Here is a 27,296-nt window from a genome sequence, read left to right as displayed (position 1 = left end):
GTCAGCTCCGTCACTGCAGACCACTCTCTATTTTAGAGAAAACAATGCCTCCCTAATTGGAATGCTTATGCAGCAGCAACAAACATTGTCAGAAAGAGACAACACACCCTGGAAACTCATTGCCTTGTTAAAGAGAGAACTTTTCTGAATCAACAAAGCAACTTGACTCAGCGGCAGAAGTGCGTGTGTGTGTGTGAACAGTTGGAGGAAGGATTCATCTTTCCCGCTGTTTGTGTCAGGGCCGGATGCGAAAGCGTCTCCCGCAGCGTGAGCGGCGATGTCTGAGATCCGCCTCCAGGCTGGCTACGTCGCTGGCGCTAAGGCAGCCGCTAATCTGTAATCAAACAAATGCGCGAGTTGCGATCCTCCATGTTTGAGCAGCAAAGAGCGTGAGGACTGTCAGCATCCTGTTTGTCCTGACAAACTGATGCTGGAAAAGCGGTTCTACTACAGCTCCTGTTATCACTCTGATTGGTTTACAAAGGCTCTACTAATTAGACAGCTTCTAAATTCAACTTTGAGCTCTGTGTTTTATTTAAGGGTATCGGGAATAAAAAGTCTGTTGAACTTTTCAACAAAAAAAATGTTTTATTTGGGTTTGACTAATCAAAGTTTCACCAGGAGAAAAAAATAAATATGCTGTAGAACTGGTTCTGAACAGATAGAGGTGTTTTTAGGCAAGAGAATTAAGACCATTGAAAGAAAAAAAAACAAAAAAGAACTCAGATTTTAATCTCAGAAGTCAGACTTTAATCAATCAAACTTCATAATTCTGAAAAAAGTCAAAATTCGAGGAAAAATGTCTGAATTCTGAGAAGAAAGTCAAAATTCTAAGGGACGAATCGGAATTCTGAGAAAAAAAATCTTAATTCCGAGATAAAAAGAGTAAAAATTCTGCCTGTGAATACGTGACAAAATATTTCTGAAAGTGAATCATGTTGTTGTGTTGGTTTAGAAGTCGGAGAGCTTTTCAAATCAATGCATTGTTGGGTTTTGCTGCTTCACTGTGAGTTTTAGACCTTGAGCACAAATTGCCTTCAGCCAGTGGATGTTATCTGGTGATTTGAGACTCTCACTGAACATAAACAATAGATTTTAAAAGAATAGTGGATGTTTTCAAACTCTGTATAAACGTGCATAATGTGCCATAAATACACAGTTTTTAAAGCTGTTTAAAACAAAAGTCTGAAAATGACAGGGGGACGTCTGCAACCTACTCAGTGTAGAGCTGCAAATACAGTAATGATTAATTGTTTGAATAGAAGAATTGGTCACTAAAATAATCAATTAATCGCATAAAAAATTGCACATTCTGCAAATTTAAGCCTTTTACATACGTAATATAAGAAACACATTAAAAGTTAAAAATAATTCAACCCCTTTTTTGAATAAGAAAATAAAGATATTATAGTCTAAAATGCAATAACAGCATTTGTGTGTGGTTGATTATCTGTAGCAAAGGATGCATCTGAAGCTAAAAATATTGTCTACTAAGCTGTTCAATAGTTTTTTGGATTAACTAAATGGATAATAGGAGATTTCTTTGACAGAATTTGAACCGGGTAAAGTACTTGAGGAGTTCTGTGTGGAAAAAACCGACACACAAAGCAGGTTTTCCATCATAAATACAAAAGTATGTTTATTTGCACAATTTGGGCTTAATTACTGGTCTGCGTGTGCTGCGGCTTATTTGTTTTGGTTTTCAAAAATTTGTATACTCCTGTTAGTGGTTAGTGAATTACTAAATTAGTTGAGGATTATTTAAATAACCGATTAATCATGATTAATTCAATTAATCGATTCAGCCCAATTCAGTTTTGACCCAGAAAAAAGTGTGAAATTGACTGAGAAACACACAACTAGCATCAAAACCTTTGGTGCAACCAAAACAGCAGCATTATCTGTTTTCCAGTCATTTTATTTCACAATAAAGTAATTATGTCATCCTCAGTTTTCATAAAAATGCTCAATATACCAAACAGAAATTAAAAGAAATTTTGCTTTGTAATATGACACGTGAAATTGGGCCTCTGTCTCTTTAAGAAGCTCCTGTTGATGTCATAATTACAAAATTTGGTACAATATGATACAACATGATTCGATACAATGTGACTCAATATATTTTGATGTTTTATTACAGGTGACTGCAACTCAAGCCCTGAAGTGCAACCGTCCTGCAACGTTTGGACGCATCCCTGCTCCAGAACACCTAAATCAAGCTAATGGTTAATTACTGGGCTTTTGCAAAACTTCCTCACCTGCCAGGAAATTAATTCAGCCTTTTGATTTAGGTGTTGGAGCAGGTATGCATCCAAAAGTTTCAGGACAGTGACCATCGATGACTGGAGTGCTGACCTCTCCAGTGCTGTCTCACTATATTATAGATCTATAAACAACAGAATGGATATGATTGCCTAAACTCTGTCACCAAAGTGGCACTGCTTCTTATTTCAGATTTGAGCTGAATAAAAATAAATTAAATCTGATACGACCCACTATAAATCTTTATAACAAAAAGTGGCGATGTCTAATTAGAGATCAAATTAAAATATACTTTACTGATCCCAAAGAGAAATTAAATGTTGTTCTAACTCATATTAATTCAAATTCTTCAAAGAATAATTGATTATTCTGATGATTAATTGATTAATTGGATAGAAAATGATTGTTTATTTAACTACTAAAGCCATTTTTATACATCAGAAATGTATAAAATATGCAAATAAACAAATAATTCAATTCCTTTTCTTAATTTACAAAATAAACATTTCATGGCCTAAAATTCAATAGCAGCTTTCCTTCAATGAACGCTTGATCATTTGCATCTACAGCAAGAAAAATACGTTTAACATAAACATGTGAAAAGCTCAGAACTTCCTGTTTGATTTAACATCAATAGTGTAAAGCTAATCTGTTGACTTTGTTTTGATAAACTGATAAACTGACAGAAAAATATGCATAATGTGATTTTTTTTTAATAAAATTTGAACTAGGTGAAGCTATAACTTCATCTTAAGTGCAACATTTACATATTTTTTGTACAGTTTTGGTTTATTTAGTGTTATTCTTTCAGCAAATTATATATTTTTAATCTCTATACTCCAGTTAACGATTGCTAAATTAGCTGATGGTTAATTAAAAACTCGATTAATCACGACTGAACCAATTAATTGTTTCAAACCCAATTAGAAAATATTAAAAGGGAAGGTCTTTAGTATTTGTTATGCAGCATATTGAGAATCCACACAGTATAAAAAGCTTCATGAGTTTTATTTTCTCTCCGAACTGCAGAATAACCAACCCAAGTGTTTAATCCTGCCATGCTTCACTGCTAACATCAATCTCAGTGATGACTGCTGGGAGGTCCATTCTGCAACACAAGTTGACAATTCTGGGCTTGATTTGTTTCATTGAGTACTTTTAAGTTTATTGATTTGGATTATATAGACCCACAATAGCTGTTTGGGGTATTCACTGAGGTCCAGCAGTGGAGAAGGAACTGAGCCAGAGTCCCTAAATCCTTTATAAGCATCCCACATGACACTGAATGCAGCCAAGTGCAAGACCAAAAAAGATAAAAAGGGAAGTCTTGAGCTTTTTCCCGAGCACTAAAGGAGCTGATGAGCCTCCAGTTGCCAGGCGGTTGGTTCGCTCTTCCCCAGTTTTCCGTCCAAATCTACCTCCGGGTAGCTTCCAATCCTTTTTCATCTCTTCCTCTCCCTCCTCTTCACTTTCCTTTGGTTTGTCAAAGGGTTTCAGGCTCAATAAAACACTATCCGTCATACGGTGGAGTAGGTGTGCAGGATGTGGTATCGACATAACCTTGACTCGACGTGGGCCGAGCACGAAGGTAATGGGGGAACCGGGGCGGCTCGGCAGCAAATAGCCGACAGGCCCACCGAGAAGCGCGATGATAGAATGGAAAAAGAAATTGGGTCTCTGTAGTAATGTTAAAATAAAGTTGATTTGACAGTGCTGTTGATCCTCTCCCTGCATCGGATTCAATTTGGTGCCGCGCGGCGCTGCACCACGCCATCTCATCCTCCGACACGAGGGAGTTCTCAGCGCCCGGCAGTCCCGATTTGTTATGAATTTCCTGCTAAAGGGTTCTGCTGGAATATTCATCTCTCTGCCCTTCATTGTTTTCCTTTTCATTCTTCTTTCATCAATTTTTAACACACACCACTACTCAATCTTGTCCCCATGCCACCTCATTTCATTCAAAATCCTCTTATAAAAAGTCATTTCTGCTCAGCACACGAGGATGTAGGGAAAAAAAAGAATGAGATCAACAATATGATGAATGCAACCTCTATTTCTGATTTCTTGTCCTTTCTGTTTTTTTGTCACAACTTGGAGAGTTGGCGTATTGTCGACTGTCCGCATCGTGAAAATCCACCAAGAAATGTGGAGATTTAGCAGGACAGCATTTCTCAAGATGCACCCAATTATGTGAAAAAGATGAAAGGCGCCGAGCTGCCATGCATGCATGGCGCTGCTTCCCCAAATAAGGTACTGCTAGCAAGATCCGGCGAGGAAATGTTTTGAAGTGGAGAAAGAAGTCCAAAGACCAGAAATCCAGCATGATAAAGAGAGAAAGAAGGGCCGTGTTTAGTCGCTCGCTAACTATATTGTGTGAAATACGTAAACGCAAGCAGAATGAAGAGGAATATATGAGGCCAAACACATTGGCTGCCTGTCAAAAAATATGTTTCTGTCCCAGCGGGCCACCAGCTTACAGCCATCCCACTGATCCTTCCTCATTTTGATTCGCTGCCAAGTAAAATTTTCCAGACAACAAATGATTAAGTTGAATAATAATAATACTTTCTGAATGATATACAAATCCCATCTGTGGAATGATGGATAAAAAGGCAGTAGTATATATATTTTCCAGGCACATGATGTCATTTTATAGCGTAATCAATATGTCTGAACTCTTCCTGAGTTAAAACATTAGTATTGTTGTTTCTAAATGATATTAAACTTGTTTTCTTTGCATTGTTTGAGGTCTGAAAGCTCTGCAACCTTTTCCTTATTTTGACCATTTCTCATTTTCTGCTAATTCTAAATTGTTGCTTGGACTTTCACAGACATGTTGTCTGTAATTCATAGAATAAAAGAACAATGTCCATTTTACACAAACATAAACCTATAAAAAGTTCAAATTTGTGGTCTATTAACGTTTCCAGAGCTGTATATAAAACATAACTTCAATAAGTAAGAATATTTTAACGACAGATGTAATCTGTTAAAAACAGAGGTAAAAGTCATATTACGTTTCATCTTTGACCGTAATATAGAAAACATATGTACATATAAGCAAAATTATAGCATTTAATTGACTGTAAATGAGTCCACACCTTGCAAAAGTGTTGCAAAAGAGTATTTTTTACCCATAATACCAACAGAACACAGAAAGTTCTACAGATTTTATAATAATAAGCCTTTATTTCTTTGTGTTTCTTTTTTTGTGTTTTTAAAGGCACCAGTAACATCCACCATCATTTCCAGATTTATCTCTGCTGCTCCACAGGCAATCAGAGAGCAAAACACGGTTTTCAGTCAGAAGCAGAAAACATCAGATGTATAACCTCCACAGTGAATGATTAATGAGACTGAATCCAGTTGCAGAGAAACATAAAGATAAACAAAAAAAAAAAAAGATAAACAAATAAAAACGCCTGAATCTGTCCTGTAATATTTATCATTTTGTATTTTCGTCATCTGAAATAACTTCCCCAGTGGTAAAACCTTTTGCCCCCCCTGTTAATAAACACTTACCCCCCATGTGTTCTTTGCTCATATCAGACTATCAACAGTCATTTGTAATTAACTCCCAAATCCGAACTAATAAAATCAGCAGCCAAATGGCAGAAAGTGACACGTCAATAAAAACGTCTAGGACGTTTTCATCTGTTGTGACATCTTTAATTAAGATTCACTATTTGACGGTGCTCATTCATGCAAACCGCAGAAAACAACTTTTCATTCTTACAGGCTGTTCAGCAGCACACACACACACACACACACACACACGCACACACACACATGCCGAGCCATTGTCCTGCTCTGAGCTTTCAACCCATTTTACGCATAAACTTTTACAACCATTTTGATTATATTCACTTTGAACGTAGTAAATACAGCCTCAGATGCTTTCGCCAGGCCGTTGTTGTTTTACTGTGATCTGCTACTGTATATCTGAAATAATAGGAAGCATCAAGTTTCATGTCCAATGATCGTTAAGAGCCTCACGGGGTGTAGAGACAATCAGTTTAATGGCGTTCTGCTGTTACTCCAGGCACCAGTTTGCGGGGCTGTTATGTAAATCCTGCGGGCTTTTACTGTTGATGTTGGAGACGTTTTTTATACAATAACTGCGTCTGCTGTGTCTAAATATCGTCTTCTGTGTCTGTGAGTGAAGAATTATTCAGAGTTATAACCAAGATGTAGGCGTATGTTTATTTTACTTCTATTTGCATGAATTTTTTCCAGTTTGGACATGAATATGAGCGTCAGCGTCTTAATTTTTGCTGAGTTTCTATTGCATTTCATGCAAGAGAAACCGGCATGGACTGAATCCTACAAACAGGAATTTGAACAACCGTAATTTTTCTGCTTTACTATCACTAAGGTCCTCCGTCTAAAAGAAACCAGCAGAAAACTTGAACTGAAAGCTGCTTTTTCACAACAGGAACCTTTTCCAGGAACCAGAGTTACTTTTTTAAATTTTTTCTACCTATTTCCTGTTATTGCCGTGGGAAACAGAGCCGAATCAGAAGACCAGGGAGGGAAACAGGCCTGGCTGGATGAAACCTGATATAGCATGAGAGGGCTGAAAGGGTCTCTGAGTTTAAACGTTGAGACACTCCCTTTTATTTTCGGTTAATGTTACCCGGCAACCTTGGATGGGATGAAGGTAATAAAAAAGATGAGACACACGTTCAGCTTCCATTAGCATCTAACAGGAAGGTTTATTATTCTTCTGTGTAATGAACATAAATAATACTATATGCAATACTTCAGGTATCACTTAGTAACAGTAATAAATAGGTTCTGTACATCACAAACAGCCATAATATTGAACACAAATTGTTTTAGCACGCTGCATTAAACATTATGAATTTTATCAAATGACAAAATCTATCCAAATTTTGGACGTTAGCTTTTATTTGAGCATTCGGAGCTCTCTTCCTGCTCAGAATCGGAATGGATGCTTCTAAAACCACTCAGATAACACATTTACAATCCCAAGTTGGAACATAAAGTGGAAAATGTCTCTATGTTTGGACAAATTTGAGCAACTCATCTTAAAATCCAATATGGATTTGGTACTGCTGGTTTTACACGCATAATGTTCTGAAAAGGCTTAGCTTGAATTGCTACCAGTTCATCCTGTTCTTATCACTGAACAGAACAGAATCAGGAACAAATCAAAAATAAGTTTTCTAACTTGCTCTTCGAAGGATAAAATGTCGGCTATAAGATTTTCAGATTCCGGTTTGATCATAATTGCTCTAAGAGTGCAGAGCTATTTTTTTCTTCTTGGAAGTAAATGTTTATCCAGAGAAGCAGTATTTGCTTTGAGACTAAGGATGTATATTGGAATATTTTTTTTGTTTGCGCTCCTCTTTCAACATAAAATACAATAAAAATCAAACTTCTTCTGAATGTTTCAGTGAGGATTTCCATGTATAAAAACATCTTCCCACATCTAAACGCCGTATTTGTAATGTAAATGGTGCAGAAATAATTGCTCCCTTATGTGCTCAAATAGTTTTATCTACCAGCTGATTGAAAGCAAGCATTTCATTCGAGAGGTTTAAAATTAATTCCTGCACTTTATTGTGCAACGACGTGTGATGCCATTTTAATTTCCCTCTGTATCTTTTAATTCGGCTTGCTGTGAATTTTCCTCCGTTCTGTCGCCTTTGCCCTGACATGAGCGCTCGTTTCGCTGAGCTCATGAGTGTCTGCGCTCATCAAAGAGAAGGTGAAGCTCTTCCTGCCAGCGATGAGGTCCCGATTCGGGGCTCAGGTGGTTCTGGATCGTCGGAGGGAAACATAAAAGTCGAATGCTTCCGCTCTCCTTTTGTCGATCCAGTTCAATCTCGCTTTAGTCTGTAATCCCATCATCTTCCTCGCTGTGCACACACACTGCAGCTCAACACGCTGGCCGCTGCATCAATCTGTCTAAAGCCGGAATCTGAGCGCTTCGCCTCAGCGCTCTTTGCTTCCTCGCACCTCAAGCAGAAGCTACTTCCAAATAAAACCATTGGTTTCAGGTGAGGTTTTCTTAAAATTCACATCTTGTTCGTTTTTATGCTTCCATTTGGATCTCAACTGCTTCTAAAATCAACGCAAGCACTTAAAAAAAAACACTCAGCTGTATTTTGGTGTCTGAAAAAAAAGCCTTGCAATTATTAAGTCACACTGCCTTGTTACTGTTGAGAATAAATAATTGTAAATAAATGTTTTTATTCTATCTCTCTTAGCTAATTGCAAAGCTAAAGCTCAAGGAAATGGCATGTTAGGAAACATCCTCATAGGTAAGGTTGGAGGATATGACACGGTAGGGAACTCGCTCTTTTGGGCAAAGCTTAGATCGAGGCTAACAAAGAGGATGGAAAACTTTTGTTTGATCCCATTTTGTCTGTTAGCGCCTAAAGGTAGCATGAGAAATGGACCGGCTGTATTTTGGTACTCAATAATTCATGAATTCAACTCACTGACTCTTCTTCAACCTCATACATCAAGAACTTAACATGGAGAATGGATAAATTCTCCACATTACCTAGCAACACAAGCGTAACTCCAGCATGTTTGGTCAGCTGGTTTTATGTGCTGTACAATGGCTGCTGGATAAAAAGTAACACAAATATTTTGTTGCTGACTTACCAACCAGAAACCACTTGTTGCATTCAAGTTGGCTGTGAAGGAGGCGCCACTAATGCTTATCAAAGATGTACGGCTGTATAACTTTGCATCTGTTTGCAGACTTTTTGAGTGTAAACGTTGAGTTGGGATGCGTGGCCAGCTGGAGCTTATTTGGATTTAAAGCGACAGAGTCCCTGAAACAGAACTGACCAGACCAAAATATCGTCATCTAGGAATGATTTTGTGCAAAAAAACGAAAAGAAAAGTTTTTTTATACCTATCTTAACCACAATACATCGACTTTAAAACTGCACCAGTTACCCTTTGAGCAGATTTTTGTCTCCCCTGCGGATTAAAAATATGGTGAAATTATTTTGAAAAGCAGCCTGGACTGAGACGGTACAGGTCACAGCAGTGAGTCGGTTTCTAAGCGTTTTCCTTCGGGGATCGACTCAAAGCAACAGTTAGATTCCTACACAACGCAGCCCGTGTAGCAGAGCCACGTCTGCATTGTACCTACGATAACAAAGCACCTTTTCTGCATCCAAACAGGCTGCTGCTTGGAAGGAAAATCTCCTGGGTTTAAACACATAATGCTGCTCTTTCGCTACGCTGATCCCCTTTCACTTCCTTACACTTTTACAGCAACGTTGAGCAGAAACGGCTGACAGCGAAGAACACAAGATCTCAGCAGGTTCCCTGGAAAGACGGGGCGTTTCAGCAGCTATATTAATGTGTGGAATCGTATTATTTTCATAGAAAATGTAGGAAAATATGATTTCTTTTAAAGACCAAAACCTCAATAAATGCTAGTAATGACATTGTCTTCCAAACTGGTTAGTAATTTAAATTAAAACTGACTGAAATCTTTTATTTTTTAACCTGAATTTAAATGAACACAATCAAAATAAAATGAGATAAACTGTGAAATGCAAGTTATTTGCTTTTTGTACTACAATATACCGAATGTTGTAAACGGGTCACACTTAAAAAAAAATCAGAGTTGAAGCAAATTCAATTAGACTGAACTGAACAGGCAAAATTTAACTGAACTGAATGCAAAGTGAATCAAATAAACGAACTGATGAAATCAAATGGAGTTCAATCTGGTTTAACTAAACTGAACCGAAGCTAGTTAAACCTGACTGAATCTAATTCAATTCAACTGAAAAGAACTGAATCAATCCCGATCATGAACTGAAGTTATTTCAGTGGAACCGAATTTAATCAAACTAAACTGAATAGAATTAAATGGAACCAGATTGAATTGAGCTGAAGTGAAATAAATTATGCAGAATTTCAGAAAACTGATCCAAACTCAGCAGATTTTAACCAAATTGAACAAATTTAGTGAACTGAAGTGTAAATTAAATCATTTTTAGTTGTGTGTAATGTTACTGAACTGAATGAAATATTTTTGATGAAGCAGAAATGAACTGAATTCACAAATTAAATCAAACAGTTCATCCAAAACAAACTGGGCTGAATAAAATTTAATAGAAGTGTAAAAACAAAGAAAATATTTATTTAAGTCTAACTGAGCAGAAATGAACTGAACTAAAACTAATTCAGTTCAGTTCAATCCAAGTCAACACTCTTCTTTTATACTGAACATTCAGTTCAGTTCAGTTCAATTTAATCCAGTTCAGTTCAATTATTTCAGTTTAGTTTTCCTGAAGAGTAAAATATCTGAGAACAGAAAAGATTTTCTTTCTATCTGCTGTTTTAAACTGTTTAAATATTTTGAGCTCATGTATTTTTTTCTCCTCAAAAAGGAAAAAAAAAGCCTAAAAAAGTTGTTTGACGGTGAATCCTGATTAAATTATTACTTCTCTGTTCTTTCTCATGGAAATTATTCAGCAGCAGAATAATTTATCTCCAAATAAAACCTTCATAGAGAGCGAACGACTGAATAAAACATACACACAACCAAATAAAATATGTTTTAGCATGAAAAATGATTTTTATTAGTGGAAAACCTGGTTATTGGTGGAACTAATGATCAGAAATGAAGTTAGTTTTACAGGGAAGAGGTTATTCCTCAAATTCTATCAGGATTAATTATCATCATCATTAATTTTAAAGCATCTTTTTAGCTTTAAAACTGAACTATATGGAGAAGATGGGGCTGTTTCCAGCTTTAAATGTGTTTTATTCTACCTTTGAAGAGGATTTAGATGCAGGATTGGGTAAATGGAATCAGAAATTTCCCTTCAAATCTGGTAAAAATGCATTTAGGGAAGATGAACGACGGGCATCTTTAATCGTTTCCCTGCTTTCCCGACTGCGGCAGCCCAAAAAGTCGCGTCTGTGCCGACTCGTTTGATCACCAAGAAAATCCTCTGTGTCAAACTTCCCCCGACTTCAGACTTAAAAAATAAAAAGAAAAGAAGAAGAAAAAAATCCTTAAATCAAAGAGCATCTTGGAGTGAGAAAAAGAGCAGCACAGCCCTTAAAAATAGCAGTATCAAAATACCATCCGTCATTTTTTTCCCCTCCAAGAAACAAGGAGAACAAAGGCGGGAGATGAAAGTGCGGACCAAATTTCCTCTTGGTGTAAGTGCAGCAGGTGGGAGGTAAACTGAAGGCTTTTCTGGAAGTTTTCCTCCCAGCAGCAGATTAGACCCACAGCTTCTAAAGTGGGACACCAGTGTCCTTGGATGTTCCTCTTTTCTAACTCCGTTTGTTGTTATCATCCCTGACTCGGACTAAGTGTGGCTTAATATTTGGTCCAGTAGCAATTTCAGCCTAGACAAAGAGGCTGAGGTGCAGTAATGAAGCCTCATTGTTTGCTACGGCTTCAATGTTGCTCAAAAATCTGCACAATAATTTGCTTTTTTTTTTTTTTTTATATATTTGGACAATGTATTTTCAAGGGCACAGAGCTGATGGTGTTATTTGAGGGCAAGATAAGGACCTGGAAAAAAGGTGAATGGTTTTATAATGTTTCATTAGACGGGATTGCTCAGCCAAGGTTATATAAGGCTAACGATTAGCATTCAAACGGCAGCGTCTTTAATTGAAGTGGTCAGCAACACATTTGTTCAGCAACACATTGGTATGCATCTGATATGATGAAGGTGTTTGACCCGTGTGTGTGTGTGTGTTTGTGTGTGAAGGCGTGGGTGTGTGCGTGTGTGTGTGGATGCATATATGCGTGTGTGTGTGCACACATCCCCCAAAAAAAGACTTTCAAAACAAGAAGGAAAAAAAGGAAAAACATGCAACAAAAATACCTTCGTCTCGAGGCTTGTTCATTGAAGATTCATCAGTTTTTTTTGTGAGCGGACCTAGGGTTAAGAAAAAAAGGGGGGAAAAAGAGAAAAGAGAAAATTTCAAAAAAGATTACTGGCAAAAACCGCTAAAAAAAAAAAATAAGAATATCAAAAAAAGAAAAGAAGCAAGAGTGAAAAAAGGACAAATCAGTTCAAGAGTTCAGGTTTGCTTAGTGTGTTTTTTTTTCTTTAAAAAGAGCACAAAAACAAAAAAGAAGGCATCACAGACACAGATTTATCACAAGAAAAGACACAAGATCAAAGAAGAAATCGGCTGCCATGTTTTTTTTGTGGTTTTATTCTAAACCCTGTTTGCTCTGTTAGTGAAACCTTCGGACGCTGACTGGGTGGTAAGTGGGGTTTGAAGAACAGGACCCAAAAACGAACTGACCTCTAAAAAACGTGTAAATGATCATTAAGAGAAGAAAACCCTGAGGAAGAACGGCAGGATTGGGTCCTGATGCTCAAACGGATCAGAAAATTGTTTATTATCGTGAATGAATGAGAAAAACACACCGGAGACAAAGACAGCTTTAATAGGACGACATGGAGCCTGTAATGGTAAACAGCATGTTAAACATGTTCCTGACAAAACAGAAAACAGGTGCTTGTTTTGTTTTTTGTTGTTTTTATCATGTGTGAGGTATTCAGTGTTTATTCCTCAGGCGGGAAAATAATTACATGGCGCAACAGCAGCGGCTCGTCAGCCCGAAATGACAAGCGAGCGTCAGGCTGATTGCAGAGAGGATTCTGGGTAAGAGGGGAGCGCCGCCTGACCCCCGTCTGCCCGCAGGTTGTATTTTTACTAAATTAAAAGAGTGGCATGAAGAAAAGTGGAGAAGAGAAATGACCTCCTCCTTTATTCCCTCCATCTGTGTAAACAAACATGATGGGGAGCGGATTTTTTCTCTCTTTTTTTGAACAAAAATGTAGCAAACATGTGAAATGTTAAAAACGGTGCTTTCATTTAATCTCCATCTGACGTTTGCTCACTGAAGCTACACTCCAGATCATCCCGTACAACTTAATTCCTCACATTCTGGATGTTTCTTGTGAAAACATCCTCACCATTTGAACAGTCTGACCTTTTCTCACCTTAAGTGAGAGTCGATGTGAAAACTTCTAGTTGTGAACGATTCTCGTTTTCAGTGGAAAACCGTTGAAAGAAATGCATAGGAAGACACAGCAAACGTGTAGAAGACAATAAAAAATTTACTTTCTAGTCTGCATTCAAATGATGTTTGGAGGAAAAGAAATTCTCCACTTCACCCTAGAAACATCACCTGCTCAGGTGAGCATGGTAGCGGCAGTATCATGCTTCGTAGAAGCTTCTGTTCACCAAGAACAGGGAAACTGGTCGGAGTTTAAAGATGGAAGGAGCTACAAGGAAGGAAAACTGTACAATATTTGAGTTTTCAGAAGAACAACGACCCTAAATATGAAGCTAGAGCTACAAAGGAAGAGTATTCTGGTATTAGAAAGGCCTAGTCAAAGTTCTGAGTTGAATTCAATTGAGAATCTGTAGTAAAACTTGAAAACTGTTCCCAGATCTGTCCAGTCAGACTGAGCAGCCAAAAATCTCATTCTTGATGCAGAAAAACTGGTAGAGATGTTTCCAAAAGACAATCAGGAGTGAAAGATGCTTTATTAATTATTACTTCCTCTTCTACATTCTTTTCACATCAATTGGCTATTTTAATTGGTCTATCAATGGAAATCCCAGTGAAAAACACAAATATTTTGGTAGCAGCACAACAAAATGCAGATATTTTTAAGGCGTTTGAATAATTTTCCAGGATAAAACATCGACAGCCTTTGTTTTCATTCTATAAGTGAAAACTCTGTGAGCCTGAGTTTTAAATATTGGCTGTTTTTCTGAACATAATAAGATTTTATAATGATCTGCTCTTCAACGATGAAAAAGTGCAAACTGGAACATTTAACATTCACTAAAACACAAAACCTTTACATTAAACATTTTATATTTAATATTTGTTGTTTGTTTGAACTCAGCGTGAAACCTCTGATAAAGGAAGTCGGAGTTTATAAGTCTGATCGTCAGAATGACTCGTAAAATGTAGACTAGCTGGACGGGACTCAGTTTTTTTTTCTGCTTTTTGGTATTTTTGTGCTGCCACAGCAGTTACATTAAAACTTCTCCAATTGTGGACATAAAATAAAGTCATAAGAACCAAATAATGTTTCTAATTTTTATCTAAACAAGTAGGGAATAGCTTGCTGCCACGCGATAGAACACTAAACTTTTACAGACTTTTACATTCTGGACCTTTGTGTTGTAAAAATGACCTGATATTTAAAACTATTTCTTCTATGAAAGTTTAATTCTTCATAAATGACGGAAAACTCCGGTGGAAATGTGCAGACACTCTGCTACGTTGATGTATTGATCTCATTAAAAATATATTAAAATTAATTTCACCAGCTACCAGAATTAAGCTCCATTTTTTGCAATAACTGTCACAGCAAAAGACGACAGGCAATAATTTCAACATGAATCATATTAAAATACAGACTTGCATTCATATGTGGCATAACTGGAAAAATTCCTCATTTATCTGGATGGTTTCTGCCTTTTTCCGTTTTCTTCATTTGATTCTTTGGGTGTTTTTCAAGGACTGAAGTGTAAAAAATGAGATGAATTTATGAATTAATTACTAAAATCTATTCAGTGTCAGGAAAATTCAGATTTGGAGAAACTTCAGGCAGGTTTCCATGATGTTTCCCATCATAAGATCTTACAGAAACATCTGTTATGAGCCCAAATTTGAATTCTATATGATCCAATACTGAATGGCAATTTCTTTTTTCAGTTTCTCGAACGTCCGATTCAAGTAAAACAGATTAGTTTTGGTACTCAAAACTCTGAAAAAGGCTATAAATAAAATAAATTTGAAGAATAAATAAATCTGCAGTCAGAGCTTTATTTTTTCAACTCAAGGATATCCTGGCACAACACAAGATGTTCCAGGAAGTTTGTAAATTTTGATTTGGCCAAATTACTTCTCCATAAAGTGTCTTGAATCATGATTTTTTTTTTTTTCCTCCCAGTAATGGTCACAAAAAGGCCCTTTGTTGCCATTCATCCTCCAGTGGGGAGCCAACGCTAACCTTCCACCCAATCATATTTAATTCCAGCAGAACTAAAGTGGAGTGCTGTGTTGTGCCTGATAAGTGGACTGAAGACGGTTCTCTGAGTGGCTTCAGCCGAACGCATTAAAACACGCAGCAGCAAAAACGCAGCCAGGAAGTTAATTCAGGAGGAGTTTAAATCTTACAAGGAGGACGTGTCCCAGAGTTAGCTCCAATCACAAAGTACAAACAGAGCTCATTAAAAACCCATTCTGTTCTCTTCTCATCGGTTACTGTGGCTTATTTTACAGGAACTTTTCTGAAACAAGGCGTTTCCAGGAGCTTCAGGGGGGAAAAGATCAGGATGATGATGAGGAAGATTGTTTGGTTTAAAGTCTGGATGCGGTTTAGAGACGCAGAAAAAAATATTAGAGAATATTAGAAAATCGTAATTTGTAGCCCTGAATTCAGAATCGATTCAAAATGCTCAAAATTGTTTGATTTTGAATAATATAATGATATTTTTTATATAAGAAGAGCCAGGCTGCTAAGCTAACCTAATGCATTTAAGTTGCAGACCTAAACCTAAACCCAATTCTCCTTAAATATAAACTGATGAAATTTGAAACCTCACAGAATTGTTTCGAATGTTGTTTTTGTTTACACTGTTTTTTTTCTCTTGTCAATTTCATAACTTAAACAGCGTCTATGAAACGTTTGATATAAAATTAATTTCTGGATCGAATGTGGATCAGTGTGTTGACATTTAAGTCCAAATGCACATTAAAAGTAGAGCTGAAGGTCAACAGGAACATAAGAAATATGACACAATTTATCTTTGTTTATATTTTCATAAGTTGTTGCTGAGCTAGGATTAAACAAAACATTTCCCTACAAAACACTGAAATGGGGAAATTTTATCTCTTAAGTTCCCTCACAATAAGTTACCAAAAACAAACTGTTTTTTTTTGTATGCAGTCACAGTAATAAAAAATGTCAATTTAAAATTGCACACTTTTAAAGATCTTGAGTCAAAATACATTTTATTCTTAACTCTTTGGTGCAGAAACTGGTTAAAAAAATGCATCTATTAACTGCATGTTGATGTTAGTTTGTGTAAAATGGAGATGTGGCTGCACATTTATCAACTATTCAGACTAAGAGACACAAAACAAACCTATCAGACTGTGATGTTGCCCTTTGAAAATAACTAAAGAAAGTCTAAATAGTTATTTTTTTTCTTCTAAAGAATGTTTTGGTCATGTATTAGTTTTGGATTACGGATGAGAATCCCATGTTTGACCTGCTCTCTCAGCCATTATTTTTACAAATCTCCAAAACAAAAAGGCATAAGATAAAAAAAACTCACAAATGAAATATTAACAAACATAGAAAAACCTTACAAAAACGTTATATTGAAGCAGAAAAACTTCAATATAGTTTATTGATGTTTATGCAACATCTTTCAGTATTCAAGATGTTGCATAAACTGACCACTAAATATGGCGAGAGAACGCAAAAGTAGAAAACTCCCCCATGTCCACTAGGGGGCTCTGTTGAAATGAAACATTTTAGGTTTAAAAATAAACAGTAAAAATGTCTAAAAACCTCTAATAGACCCTTTTCACATGACGTCACACAACTTCCGTTTTGACTCGAAGCTGTGTATCCTTAGTTCCGGTGTACATAGTAAGTAATGATAAAGTTGTCTATTTCATATATATATATATATATATGTCATATATATATATATGTCATATATATATATATATATATATATATATATATATATATATATATATATATATATATATATATATATATATATAGAGAGAGAGAGAGAGAGAGAGAGAGAGAGAGAGAGAGAGAGAGATGTATAAATCTGACAGCATATGTTGATCAGACAGATCACCGGAGCATGGAGTTTACACAGTCTCTAAAACATTTGCCTAAAATAAGATTTGAAGATATATCACGATTTGCAAACCAGTTCTCTCTGACAAAAAAATCTAAATTAGACAAAGGCTACAAATTCTTCACCGAACAATACCTGTTTGACTATGAAGGTAGGTATTTTTGTTTTGCGTAACCGTTAGCTTAGCATTAGTGAATTTTGTTAGCTAGCTAACTACGTGACATAACTGTTCCTTAACCAGAACTTTTTACTGTTTTTGAACTATAACGTTTTAGGCTCTAATCTTGATCAGATTATTAAATTATAGACTGGAGTTGCCACTCATCCCATAAAATAGGGATTTGTTTGTTATAAGCAGAGATGTCCGGTGCCGCCGCTGCTTTGTAATGCCTTTAATCGGACCACTTTTTCGGTAACGAATAATCTAACGAGTTCGTATTTCAAATCCAGTAATCAGATTAAAGTTATTTATCCAAATCATTGCACATTAATATTTTCTTGTGTATTTATTTTTATTCCTTCTTTGCGTCTTTGGGAGAGACTCTGTGACAGTTAGCAGTGACAGAAACATGAACAGTGCATGGAGATGCGCATTTTGTTGCTGGAAAAACAGAAATATCGTCAAGCCCAACTGTTATTTGTGGCTTTTGTCTTGTTTTTATTTTCCATTAATACAGAAAATGAACCTCTAAACGTTACATCACTGACAGGCGGCGGTGTATATGTTTCCTAACTGTGGCTAAAGCTGCTGCTAGCTGGTTTACTCATGATCGGAAGCTGGTTCCTTTGAATACAGTTGGAGAATGGTAAATTGACAATGACTTATAACGGTTATCTAGCACGTAAACACTGTTTTATAAAACACAGAAAGTGAACCTCTAAACGTTACAGCGCTGACAGAGAGTATATTTTTCCTAAATGTGGCTAAAGCTGCTGCTAGGTGGTTTACTCTCCGATCGGAGGCTGTTTATTTTATACACAGATAGAGAATGGTGAATTTACAATGATTAGTAACAGCTATCTAACACTTAAATGCTGTTATTATTAAACTTACCTTTTATTATATCCTTAAGATTATGAGAATGCGGGAAGTTTTCAGCTTGGTTCCCAAGGCAAAATCACACCGGAAGTAAAGATACCCAGTTTTGAGTTATGGCGGCCATTGTCTGACGTCACTGTGAAAAGGGTCTATTATTAATCCATGGCTGTTTCCTATGGTCTAAACATGACAGGAAATTATTTATTTAAGTCACTGGATGTTATGAAAAGTAAAATAACCTGAAAAACTCACTGATGAAGAACCATAACAATGAGCAACACTGAGTCTGTATGAGCATCATCGACACGCCAGACTGGCACTATATTGTGTTTTTCAGCAGGATGTGAAGCTTCAACAAATGTTCACAACATTGGAGCTGTAAATTAGGACGTGTGGATTCTTGACAACCCGTCCAGAAATCAAAATAAATAACAAAACTGGAACAAAAATAAATAACCTTTAAATGTTGACGAAAGATAAAACAATACTTACGATGTTGTTGCTGTAGAACTGAAACAGTCGCGATGCACCTAAACAGTTTGTGCTACAAAATTTAGCACATCTACATAAAAACATTAAAATCTACTTTATTTCATCAGTCTCAGAGATTGAGCCTACAGACAACCTGTGAAGGGAAACGCAGCTGGATGATATTCAGTGAAAGATTTCTCGCTCTGTAAGACCAAACCTGGAGAAATGTTCTTGGTTTCCCTTTCAGCAAAATCAGAACCAGAATTGGTTTTATTGACCAAGACAACAAATTAGACTTTGGGTTTCAAGCATTCACAACATATAAATGAACTTTAGAGGAAGTACAAAATGGATAAAAAATAAATTAATAAAAACTGTGTTGTCCAGCCTGGTACCAAAAGATGAGGCACCTGACGAGACAAGAACTTCAGTGGAGATTATTTATGAAAAGTACAGACAACTTTTAAAACTCTTAAAAAGTTGGATTAGAGTTTGAACTTGAGGTATTTTTTAAACTTCCTTGTCAAACAACATAATGAAAGCAGCAATTATTACTGGAACCAATGGAAGCAAAAGCCAATAGTAGAGGCAACTATCTTTGTGTTTTATTGATGTGCATCAAAAGCTTTCCGTCAAACAAAAATCTGTAAAGGTCTGAAAAGGTTTGAATATCGAAGTGACTTTGAAATAACTGCAGAAACTCGTTTTTATTTTTCACGTGAGGCGACTACATCGGAAAAGTAGAAATCAAGCAATCATTACCGGAAAGAAACAAGGTGGGAAAAGTGGAAAAAAAGCAAAGCTTGATTGACGTCTTCTGCAACGAGCGGGCGAGGCGGCTTGAATCAAACTGTGGGGGGGAAAAATAGCTTTTTGTTTTCTTGACATTTTTAAAAATCTTTCATCCAATCAAACCAGTGATGAGCAGTTTCCTGAAACCCCCCAGGAACCCCGTAATCGGCTTTCCACACCGCAGCGACCTGCAGACGCCAGAAATATCAGGGCTTGTTATTATAATCGGGACAGAAATGAGCTTTTTCTCATCTGGTTTAATGAAGGATTAAACAGGGGGAAAAAAATCCTGCAAAACACGACTTCGTCTTTAACTACCATGAAAAGCTTAATGAAGCCGAGGGACACGTTTATTTTCTACGACGTTAAGAAAAATTTACAATTTCCCATCGTACATGTTCATCCGTAAACGACGCACGTTCAGACCTCAAACTGATCTTCTTTACTCATAAACAAATTGGGTAAAAAATATGAGAAATGAAAAGTTTGATGTTTTTTAACCATATTAAAATCATCTTGTTTGTTTTTGACCAAAAGTTTCAGCAAAAATGGCTGACAGCATGACAGAAATTGAGGCTCCTTGGAGCTTAATGGCTCTTCATAACATTGGCTAAAAATGATAAAGAACCAAACAATGGATTTAGTTAATAGTTCTAGTAACAAATGAAGGTTTAAGCTGTAATTGCATTGAATTTCCACAACAGAATGACTCTAAAAATATTATTTTATTTGTATTTTTCTTGTATTTAGGTTGGAAACAGTTTTATTTGCACAGTTTTTCACAGAAGAGAATGTATTTATGATCTTTTGGGGAAAAGTTTTATGTTTCTCTTTGGTTCATCTTTATAGATACGATTATGGAAGTCAATATATTCACATGCGAGGACATTTAATGGCTCATTTGAGCAATTTCAGGAGGTCTGAAATGATCTATGTGGGTGTAAGATTTAGTCCTGACAGCTCATAACTGAGTGTTGGCCGTGATGGATGACTGTTTTTTAGAGCTGAACATGTCATCACGTGTCTGTGTGTGACAGAAATCCCAGAATATCATGTTAGAAATAAAACTTTCTGCTGCAAATAAAACGATTAACTCCAAAAGATCTGAATCTAAATTAGTATGCAAGTGAGGAGAAGCTGAAGATGAGCAACTGGGATGAATGAGATGCGGTTCCTCCGAGAATCATTCACCCTTATATGCATTTCTCAATTTCTCACAGTCTCGTGCTCTAGATACTCTCTCTTTGTGTGTGAAGGCGTGTGTGTGTGTTTAATAATGCAAGACAGTGGGAAGGTGTTCAGACAATGAAGCATGCAGGCAGACGTACAACTGCCAATCTTCTGCTTCATTATCACACAGCGCGGCTCTCTCAGCCGCTACAAGCTCTGCATACTGGAGATTTGTGTGAGGATGTCACAGATGAGCAGCTTGGCTGCACCATGAGCAGCCGAGACGTCCGTTTTCAGGTGAATGGCAGCTCAAGTCTGACCTGAGGACAGTTCCTGGAGGTCCTGTCCTGCAAGGCGCTAATAAAATCTGGCTTTCAAAGACGCCGATGTTAAGTCTTAGTTGCCATTTTCAAAACAGAACGATATGAACAGATGCGTTGATGTTTGATGACTTACACTTCCACTATAGCTGTTGCAAGAGAAAAGGGAAAATAATAACAGCTGTTCATGTTATTATTATGCTCCTGTTTACCTTTCATGGGGAAAAAACTTGTTTGAAAACCAGATAAAATTAACTCAGTAGAAAAAACAAATCGGCTGAGTCTTCTCATAGTTACAGGAGCTTATTAGCTTTGCATTTTGGATTAAAAAAACTATTCTGGCAGGAAAACCTATTAAAAAATCACATATTTTGACTACTGGAGCTATTTATGCCTCCAGTAATACATGTCAGCTGTTTTACTAGTTAAATAAAAACTTATTTCTGAAAGGTTTTTGCAGCTCAAGTTATAAATGTTTAGTGCAGCTAGCTTTAGCTTGTGTTGCAGCTAAAGTTACATTTTAAAATGTTTACAGTATAAATTTTAGACAAAATTATAGTTTAAAATGTTAACTGAATTACATTTGAGCTACATTACAACTTATACGTAAAAAAATCATAACTCTGAATCAGTTTAAAAGTGGCAACAATGAGCTGTTGATGTTAGCGCTAGCATGCTAAAGTTAGCATTAGCCAAATCTGCTCGATTAAAAAGCGACTTGGAGTAATTTGGCTTCTTGTATATTGTTTTCATTTTGCATAATGACAGTTTTATAACAGTGTAGCAGTGAAGGAAACATCCTCAATGACTTTTACTATAGTGGAGCACAGTTTTGGTATTAGTTTTTATCATTTAAATGTGGACTAAAACTAAATTTTGACTAAAAATTGCAATGAATGAGTGATGATTAAAAACATAAAGGCAGGTCTGTTTATATACAATGTTTTCTTTTTCTATGATTATAAATAAGGAAAATGTATAAAATTTCACCACAAATCCTTCTTATAAACCTATTAAAAATATATATGCTATATGCTAAGTGCATCCTATGGCTATGCAGAAAAAATTATCCTATCATATCATACAATGTTCTTTCTTATTACATGCTTGTATGAGGACTATAGGGACCTCGTTTTTTCTCCTATGTCCATCTCACTTATTACACAGTGACCTTGCCTGTAGCATTGTTCAGTGAATAATAGGCTTTTGGGGGATTTCGAAGAACAGCAGAAAGAGCGATGAGACTGTCAGGATGCTGCCAGAGCGCAGTAAAATCTGGCAGCCTGGTGGGTCCACCAAGGGACAACACAGGTACAGAAGGTTATATGAACTCATACGTTGTGATTTATGACTTTCTGTGTACTCACGTCTTGGGGAGAATTATGAAAACACAAGCTCTGTCTTTATTCTGTGTAATTACTATCATGTCTGAAAAAGAAAACTGCTAACAAGGAAATAACGGCAGTAAATACAGGATTATATAAAGTACATTCGGAGCCCACTGCATTGAACCCCATTAAAAACCTCCTGGTTATTCCACCAAATGTTGATTTCTGAACTGAGTTAAAACATTTGTATTGTTGTTTATAATTTAATATGAACTTGTTTTCTTTGCTTTATTTGATTTCTGAAAGCACTGCATCTTTTTGTTATTTCTGTTAACTGTGAAGATTTTCTGCTTACATTTAATGAGAACATGTAACTTAAGAGTAAAATATGACACCAGAAAAATAAAAATACATTTTAAATGAAAAGTATGTTTAATACCTTCTTACACTGCAAAAAAACACAAAATCTTACAAAGTATTTTTGGTCTAGTCTTAAGTACAAACATCTCAGTTCGCTTAAAATAAGACAAAAGTAACTTTTCAGCAAGAAATAGAAGCTTATTTTAAATCAATAATGGATGAAAAAGTACTAGTTCCATATGTTTCCCATGTTATAAGTGAAATAATCTGCCAATGCAAGAAAAACTTTTCATCAATATTAGGAAATTATTGAATTAAAACAGCTGCTATTTCTTGCTTAGGTCATTTGTTGGTTAGTTTTGTCTTATTTCAAGTGTATCAACATATTTGCACTAGAAACTAGACCAGGGATGTCCAAACTTTTTGTCACATGGGCCAAAATTGTCAAGTCAAAAGTACTTGTGGGCCAAGAAAATGAAAAATAAAAAGAAATTAAGCAAATGAAGCAGTGATTCGATGTTATTCATCGTAGATCCAAAGACTTACACAGGATTTTGGATGTTTGTTGTATTTAAAGAACTGCATCGAGTTGCGTCACTTTCTGTCAAAATACTTGCAGTATTTACTCAGGTTTAATAAATTAGATTAAAGTTGATTTGGATGCAGAAAAGTCGCATTTTTAGTAGCAGACATGGTTCTATTTATTATAAAAGCTTGGTTACAAAAAGAAAAACTTTGGATTGTTGTAAGGAAATTATGTTAGTTATTATTTTATTTTTATCACAAATAAAAAGTCAAGTCATCCAGTCCCTGTGCTGGTGGGCCGCACAAAATCAATTCAAGGGCCACAAATGGCCCCCGAGCCACACTTTGGACACCCCTGAACGAGACTAAACATACTTGGTAAGATTTGTCAGAGTGAAGGTTGCCATTTTCAGAATGTAATTTCAATCTATTCTAATCTGCTTAGATTAATATGTAGGTTGTTTTCATGAGAAAACTGGGATTATTCAGTTTTTGGTGGGTTTTTTGTTTTAGTCCATTCTTGTGCATGTCGGCATATGAGAATCTGGAGACGTTTCCAACGTGACGCAGAAATAAAATATCTATAAACGTCGGATGGTCTGAATGATCGTTGAAGCGTCCTTGGAGTAGAATCTGAATCTCAGCCCAACCAGCCAGTCAGCAAACTGAGTCACATTATGCAGATTTAAATTTAATGTTGAATGATAAACACATAACGAGGTGCTTCACATCAATCTCACAAGGTTAAAATGGTGCGATGCATATTCCCGTGTTTCGTTGTTTTGGTCACAGCTGCAGCTTTTTCATTCAACTTTTCATTCAAACGGGCTGCAGAGTTTTTCCTTCGCATTCATCCATTTAAACCAGCCTGCTACTCTTGTCACTTAAAATCACTCATCAGTTTATATAATTTCATGAAAACGACTGCAGGCCTTGACATTTTCAATATTAGACATTATTTCTCTGTCCTTGGCTCTGAACGCAGAGGGGATACAATAAACAGAAAACAGGCTGCAGAGCAGTCATTTACTATGTTGACGTATAAATCACGAAAAGCCCGCTCAAGATGTCTAGTTACTGCACAAAAAGCAAAAAATGTATTCAAATAGCCAGCTCTTTCTGTTATTTATTTCCATATTTTTCCTCTCTAACCTCCCATTTTTCTCTTTCTGTCAACTTTCTTTTGTTTCCCCCCCCCTCCGCCGTCTCTGGGAGCCTCGTTCCCAATCTCAAGATAGAAAGCTCGAGAAATATCGATCAACGCGAGTCTATGGGGAGGAAGAGTGTGGCAGGCAGAAAGAAAAGAAAGGAGAAAAAAAAGAAAAATAGAGGAGGCCATGAATGAATGGGATGCTGATACAAGGGTTTCCACTTGGAAAAAAAAAAAAGACAGGAATAATAAGACGAAGCAGAAAATGAAAAAGAAGCTGCTATTTGTTCAAATGTGGCGGGATAAAAATGTCCGGTTGGCTTCATTAAAGGAGTTATGTTACAAAACGACAAGAAATCAAAGCCGGTAATTAAAAACCTTCACCTGAACAGATGACGGACAGATTCTGTGAATCATGGAGAGAAAACAGAGACATGCGGCGCAGCGGGGGGGGGGGGCGCACGGAGTGACATTTACAGAGCGTCGACGACTGAATAAGCATGAAGGTTACAGCCATTTTCTCCCCTTGTAGAAGCGTGGGCTCAACCGTTCAGGCAGCCATGAAAACGCTACCGGGACAAATATGTGCTTTACAGCTCCGTCGAAATTATCCCACAGTTAACAGGAGGCAGAATGCATCTCCTAACTGTGCAGTAATTAGATCTAAGGGTTGTATGATATCCCTGAAACCAAGAGACTTTGAGATCGGCTTTCAAAAATTAATAATGCTGTAAGGACTACAAAAAACAACCAATTTAATGCTTCTTAGCTTCTCTAAAATATCCAATAAAAGTTTAACTTTGCATTTTTGTCAAGGTATTTCAAAGTTTTTGGACTGGGTACTAATTTTCTTTTCATGTTTGACTTAACTTTGACCAGTCAGATAGAAAAACTCAAAGAATGATTTTCTGTTGTGTCAAAAAGAATCAATTTTAAACTTGAACTTTCCACATTTTGTTTACAAAGACACAGTTCGATCCCATTTCTTCTATGAAAACAGCTACTTAGCATCAACAAGGTGATTAGCTTAATCTTATGCAATGCATTTTTCTTGTGTTTCATTGTGCCTGAATGCACACTTTAAAAAAATTATTCTTCAGCTTCTAACAGTGAAGAAGCATGATTCTAGGTCAAAACTCTCAACTAATAAAACATTTAGCAAGCAACTGAATTTTATCCATCTATCCAACATCAAATGTTGCAGCAGTGACCCAATAATAACTTTGCATAATCTCAAGCTGCGCTGTGCATACACTCTGTCTGCACTGATGAAAATTCACTCACTGCTGAATTCTGAAGGTTTGGATAAATCACACTAAACCTTTCTGCTTAATTCAGCTAATATTTTTCAGCCAAAACAATCATGAGGTGAGCCTTAAACATGACTACAGAAATAAAAACAACTGTCAACAAAAAAAGCAAACACACCGCAAACCGTTAGAAAGCAGTGCAAATTTACACCCTTCATCCCAAGACGCGTGCACTATTTAAAGTAACAGCATGTCATAAGAAGCACACATTACGTTATATTTCACAAAACGCCCGTGTGACCAGAAATTAACCCATTAAAGTGTCTTTGAGGTGAATAAAAACAATCTAAACTTACTGCTTTTGGCCTGAAGGAGGATTAATTCATAGTTAGCAAGTCTGAGTGTAGAAATATTGTTATTACGTTTTTCATTGTGTTACTGCAATATTTTTTCAAGCGTCCTGAACACATTGATCTGATTATGACTGGGGGAAATAAATGTGAAGAAAGCCTGTAAAACTGTTGCTCAAAGCTGCTGCCACAGATTACAGGACAGAACGGCTGCCTGGAAGAAAAATCTGGAAACAGTAGCAGCGAAACGTGCCCATCGCACTTTATGTGGGTTTTACTGGTGAAAATTGTGTTTTTCTGTTTCCTCTGAGCAGATCTCCAGCCACTACGGTATATTATTTTCCCCTGCTGCCTCCCTGCTCTCTCTAAGAGGGGCGCCCGCTGTTTACCTGCTCCTGCAGGAGACAGCAGTTGTGTTCAGAAAAGCCCGTATTTTTACACATTTTGACATTTTTCTGTTCTGTGAGCACGGCTAAGCGCGCTCCTTATTAAGCCAACCTTTGAAGCCGAGGAGTTCTCATGTTGTCTGACATGGAGGGTGAGGCTGGGGGAGGTGAAGGGGAAAAAAAAGAATATTTTGGTGAAAGGTTGTTATGTCGAGCGATCAAAATGCCATAAGGCGCAGCTATCCGGTTGCCATTTCATTTAGTATTTCATCTCCGCTGTAATCTCTGCGGGTGTATTGTCTTCCCCTCTGCTACGTCTACGAAAAACAAAAAAGGAATCAATCTGTGTTTGAACAGCCATTCAGGCTCTCGGCTGTTCCTGCTGTAAATAAAGGCACGCTGTTGATCTGTGCAATAACCTTCAAACGCAGTTCAAGATAACTGGTGCTATGAGCGGCCGTGAGGGCTTCGACCTCTAATGTCTGCTGCAGTGGAACGCATTTCCCACCAGGAGCAGCGAAAAGGTTTCTCCTTGAATCGCTTTGGATCATTTCAGCAACACAAAAGGCTGACCAGTATGATCAGCCTTACTGATGATTACTGAGATCAAAAAGATGAATAATATTGTGATAACAATAAAGTGACAATAAGAACGAGTCATTACTTCTATTTTAGGTAACTGCATGACTGTGTGTCACAGTAATTATAGTCCCCCCAAACACAATTAATGCTCTTTAAAAATGTTCCCATTTGTAACTTGTTTGTTGGAAACATCATTTACACAAAAACAGTGATTTGTGTCACTAAAAGGCACACAGTAATTGTATTTTAAAATGTTTTGGTATTTATTAAATCTTTTATTGAACAAACAGCAGAAAAAATAGCAAAATTATCAATGGTGATAGTAAGGATGATGTTATGGGGATTTTAAACGTCATTAATTGGAATTTATTGTAACGATAAATCAAAATTCTTAACATAATAAGCAATTTATC

General features: G+C 36.6%; 1 protein-coding gene across 3 annotated transcripts in view; it reads right to left on the bottom strand.

The window, feature by feature from the left end:
* Positions 1-27,296, bottom strand: part of LOC102219596 (neuroligin-2-like) — a 291,900-nt gene that overhangs the window by 98,365 nt on the left and 166,239 nt on the right. For 2 of the 3 annotated variants that reach the window (XM_023346421.1, XM_023346422.1), the window contains exon 4: positions 12,117-12,170. The exons of the other annotated variant lie outside the window; for it this stretch is intronic. In XM_023346421.1, coding sequence (XP_023202189.1) covers positions 12,117-12,170 — 54 coding nt within the window. The remainder of the gene's footprint in view (positions 1-12,116; positions 12,171-27,296) is intronic. 3 annotated transcript variants of the gene reach the window in all.

Source organism: Xiphophorus maculatus, chromosome 14 (assembly GCF_002775205.1).
Source record: "Xiphophorus maculatus strain JP 163 A chromosome 14, X_maculatus-5.0-male, whole genome shotgun sequence".
Lineage (NCBI taxonomy): Eukaryota > Metazoa > Chordata > Actinopteri > Cyprinodontiformes > Poeciliidae > Xiphophorus > Xiphophorus maculatus.
This window is presented reverse-complemented; position numbering and strand designations above follow the sequence as displayed.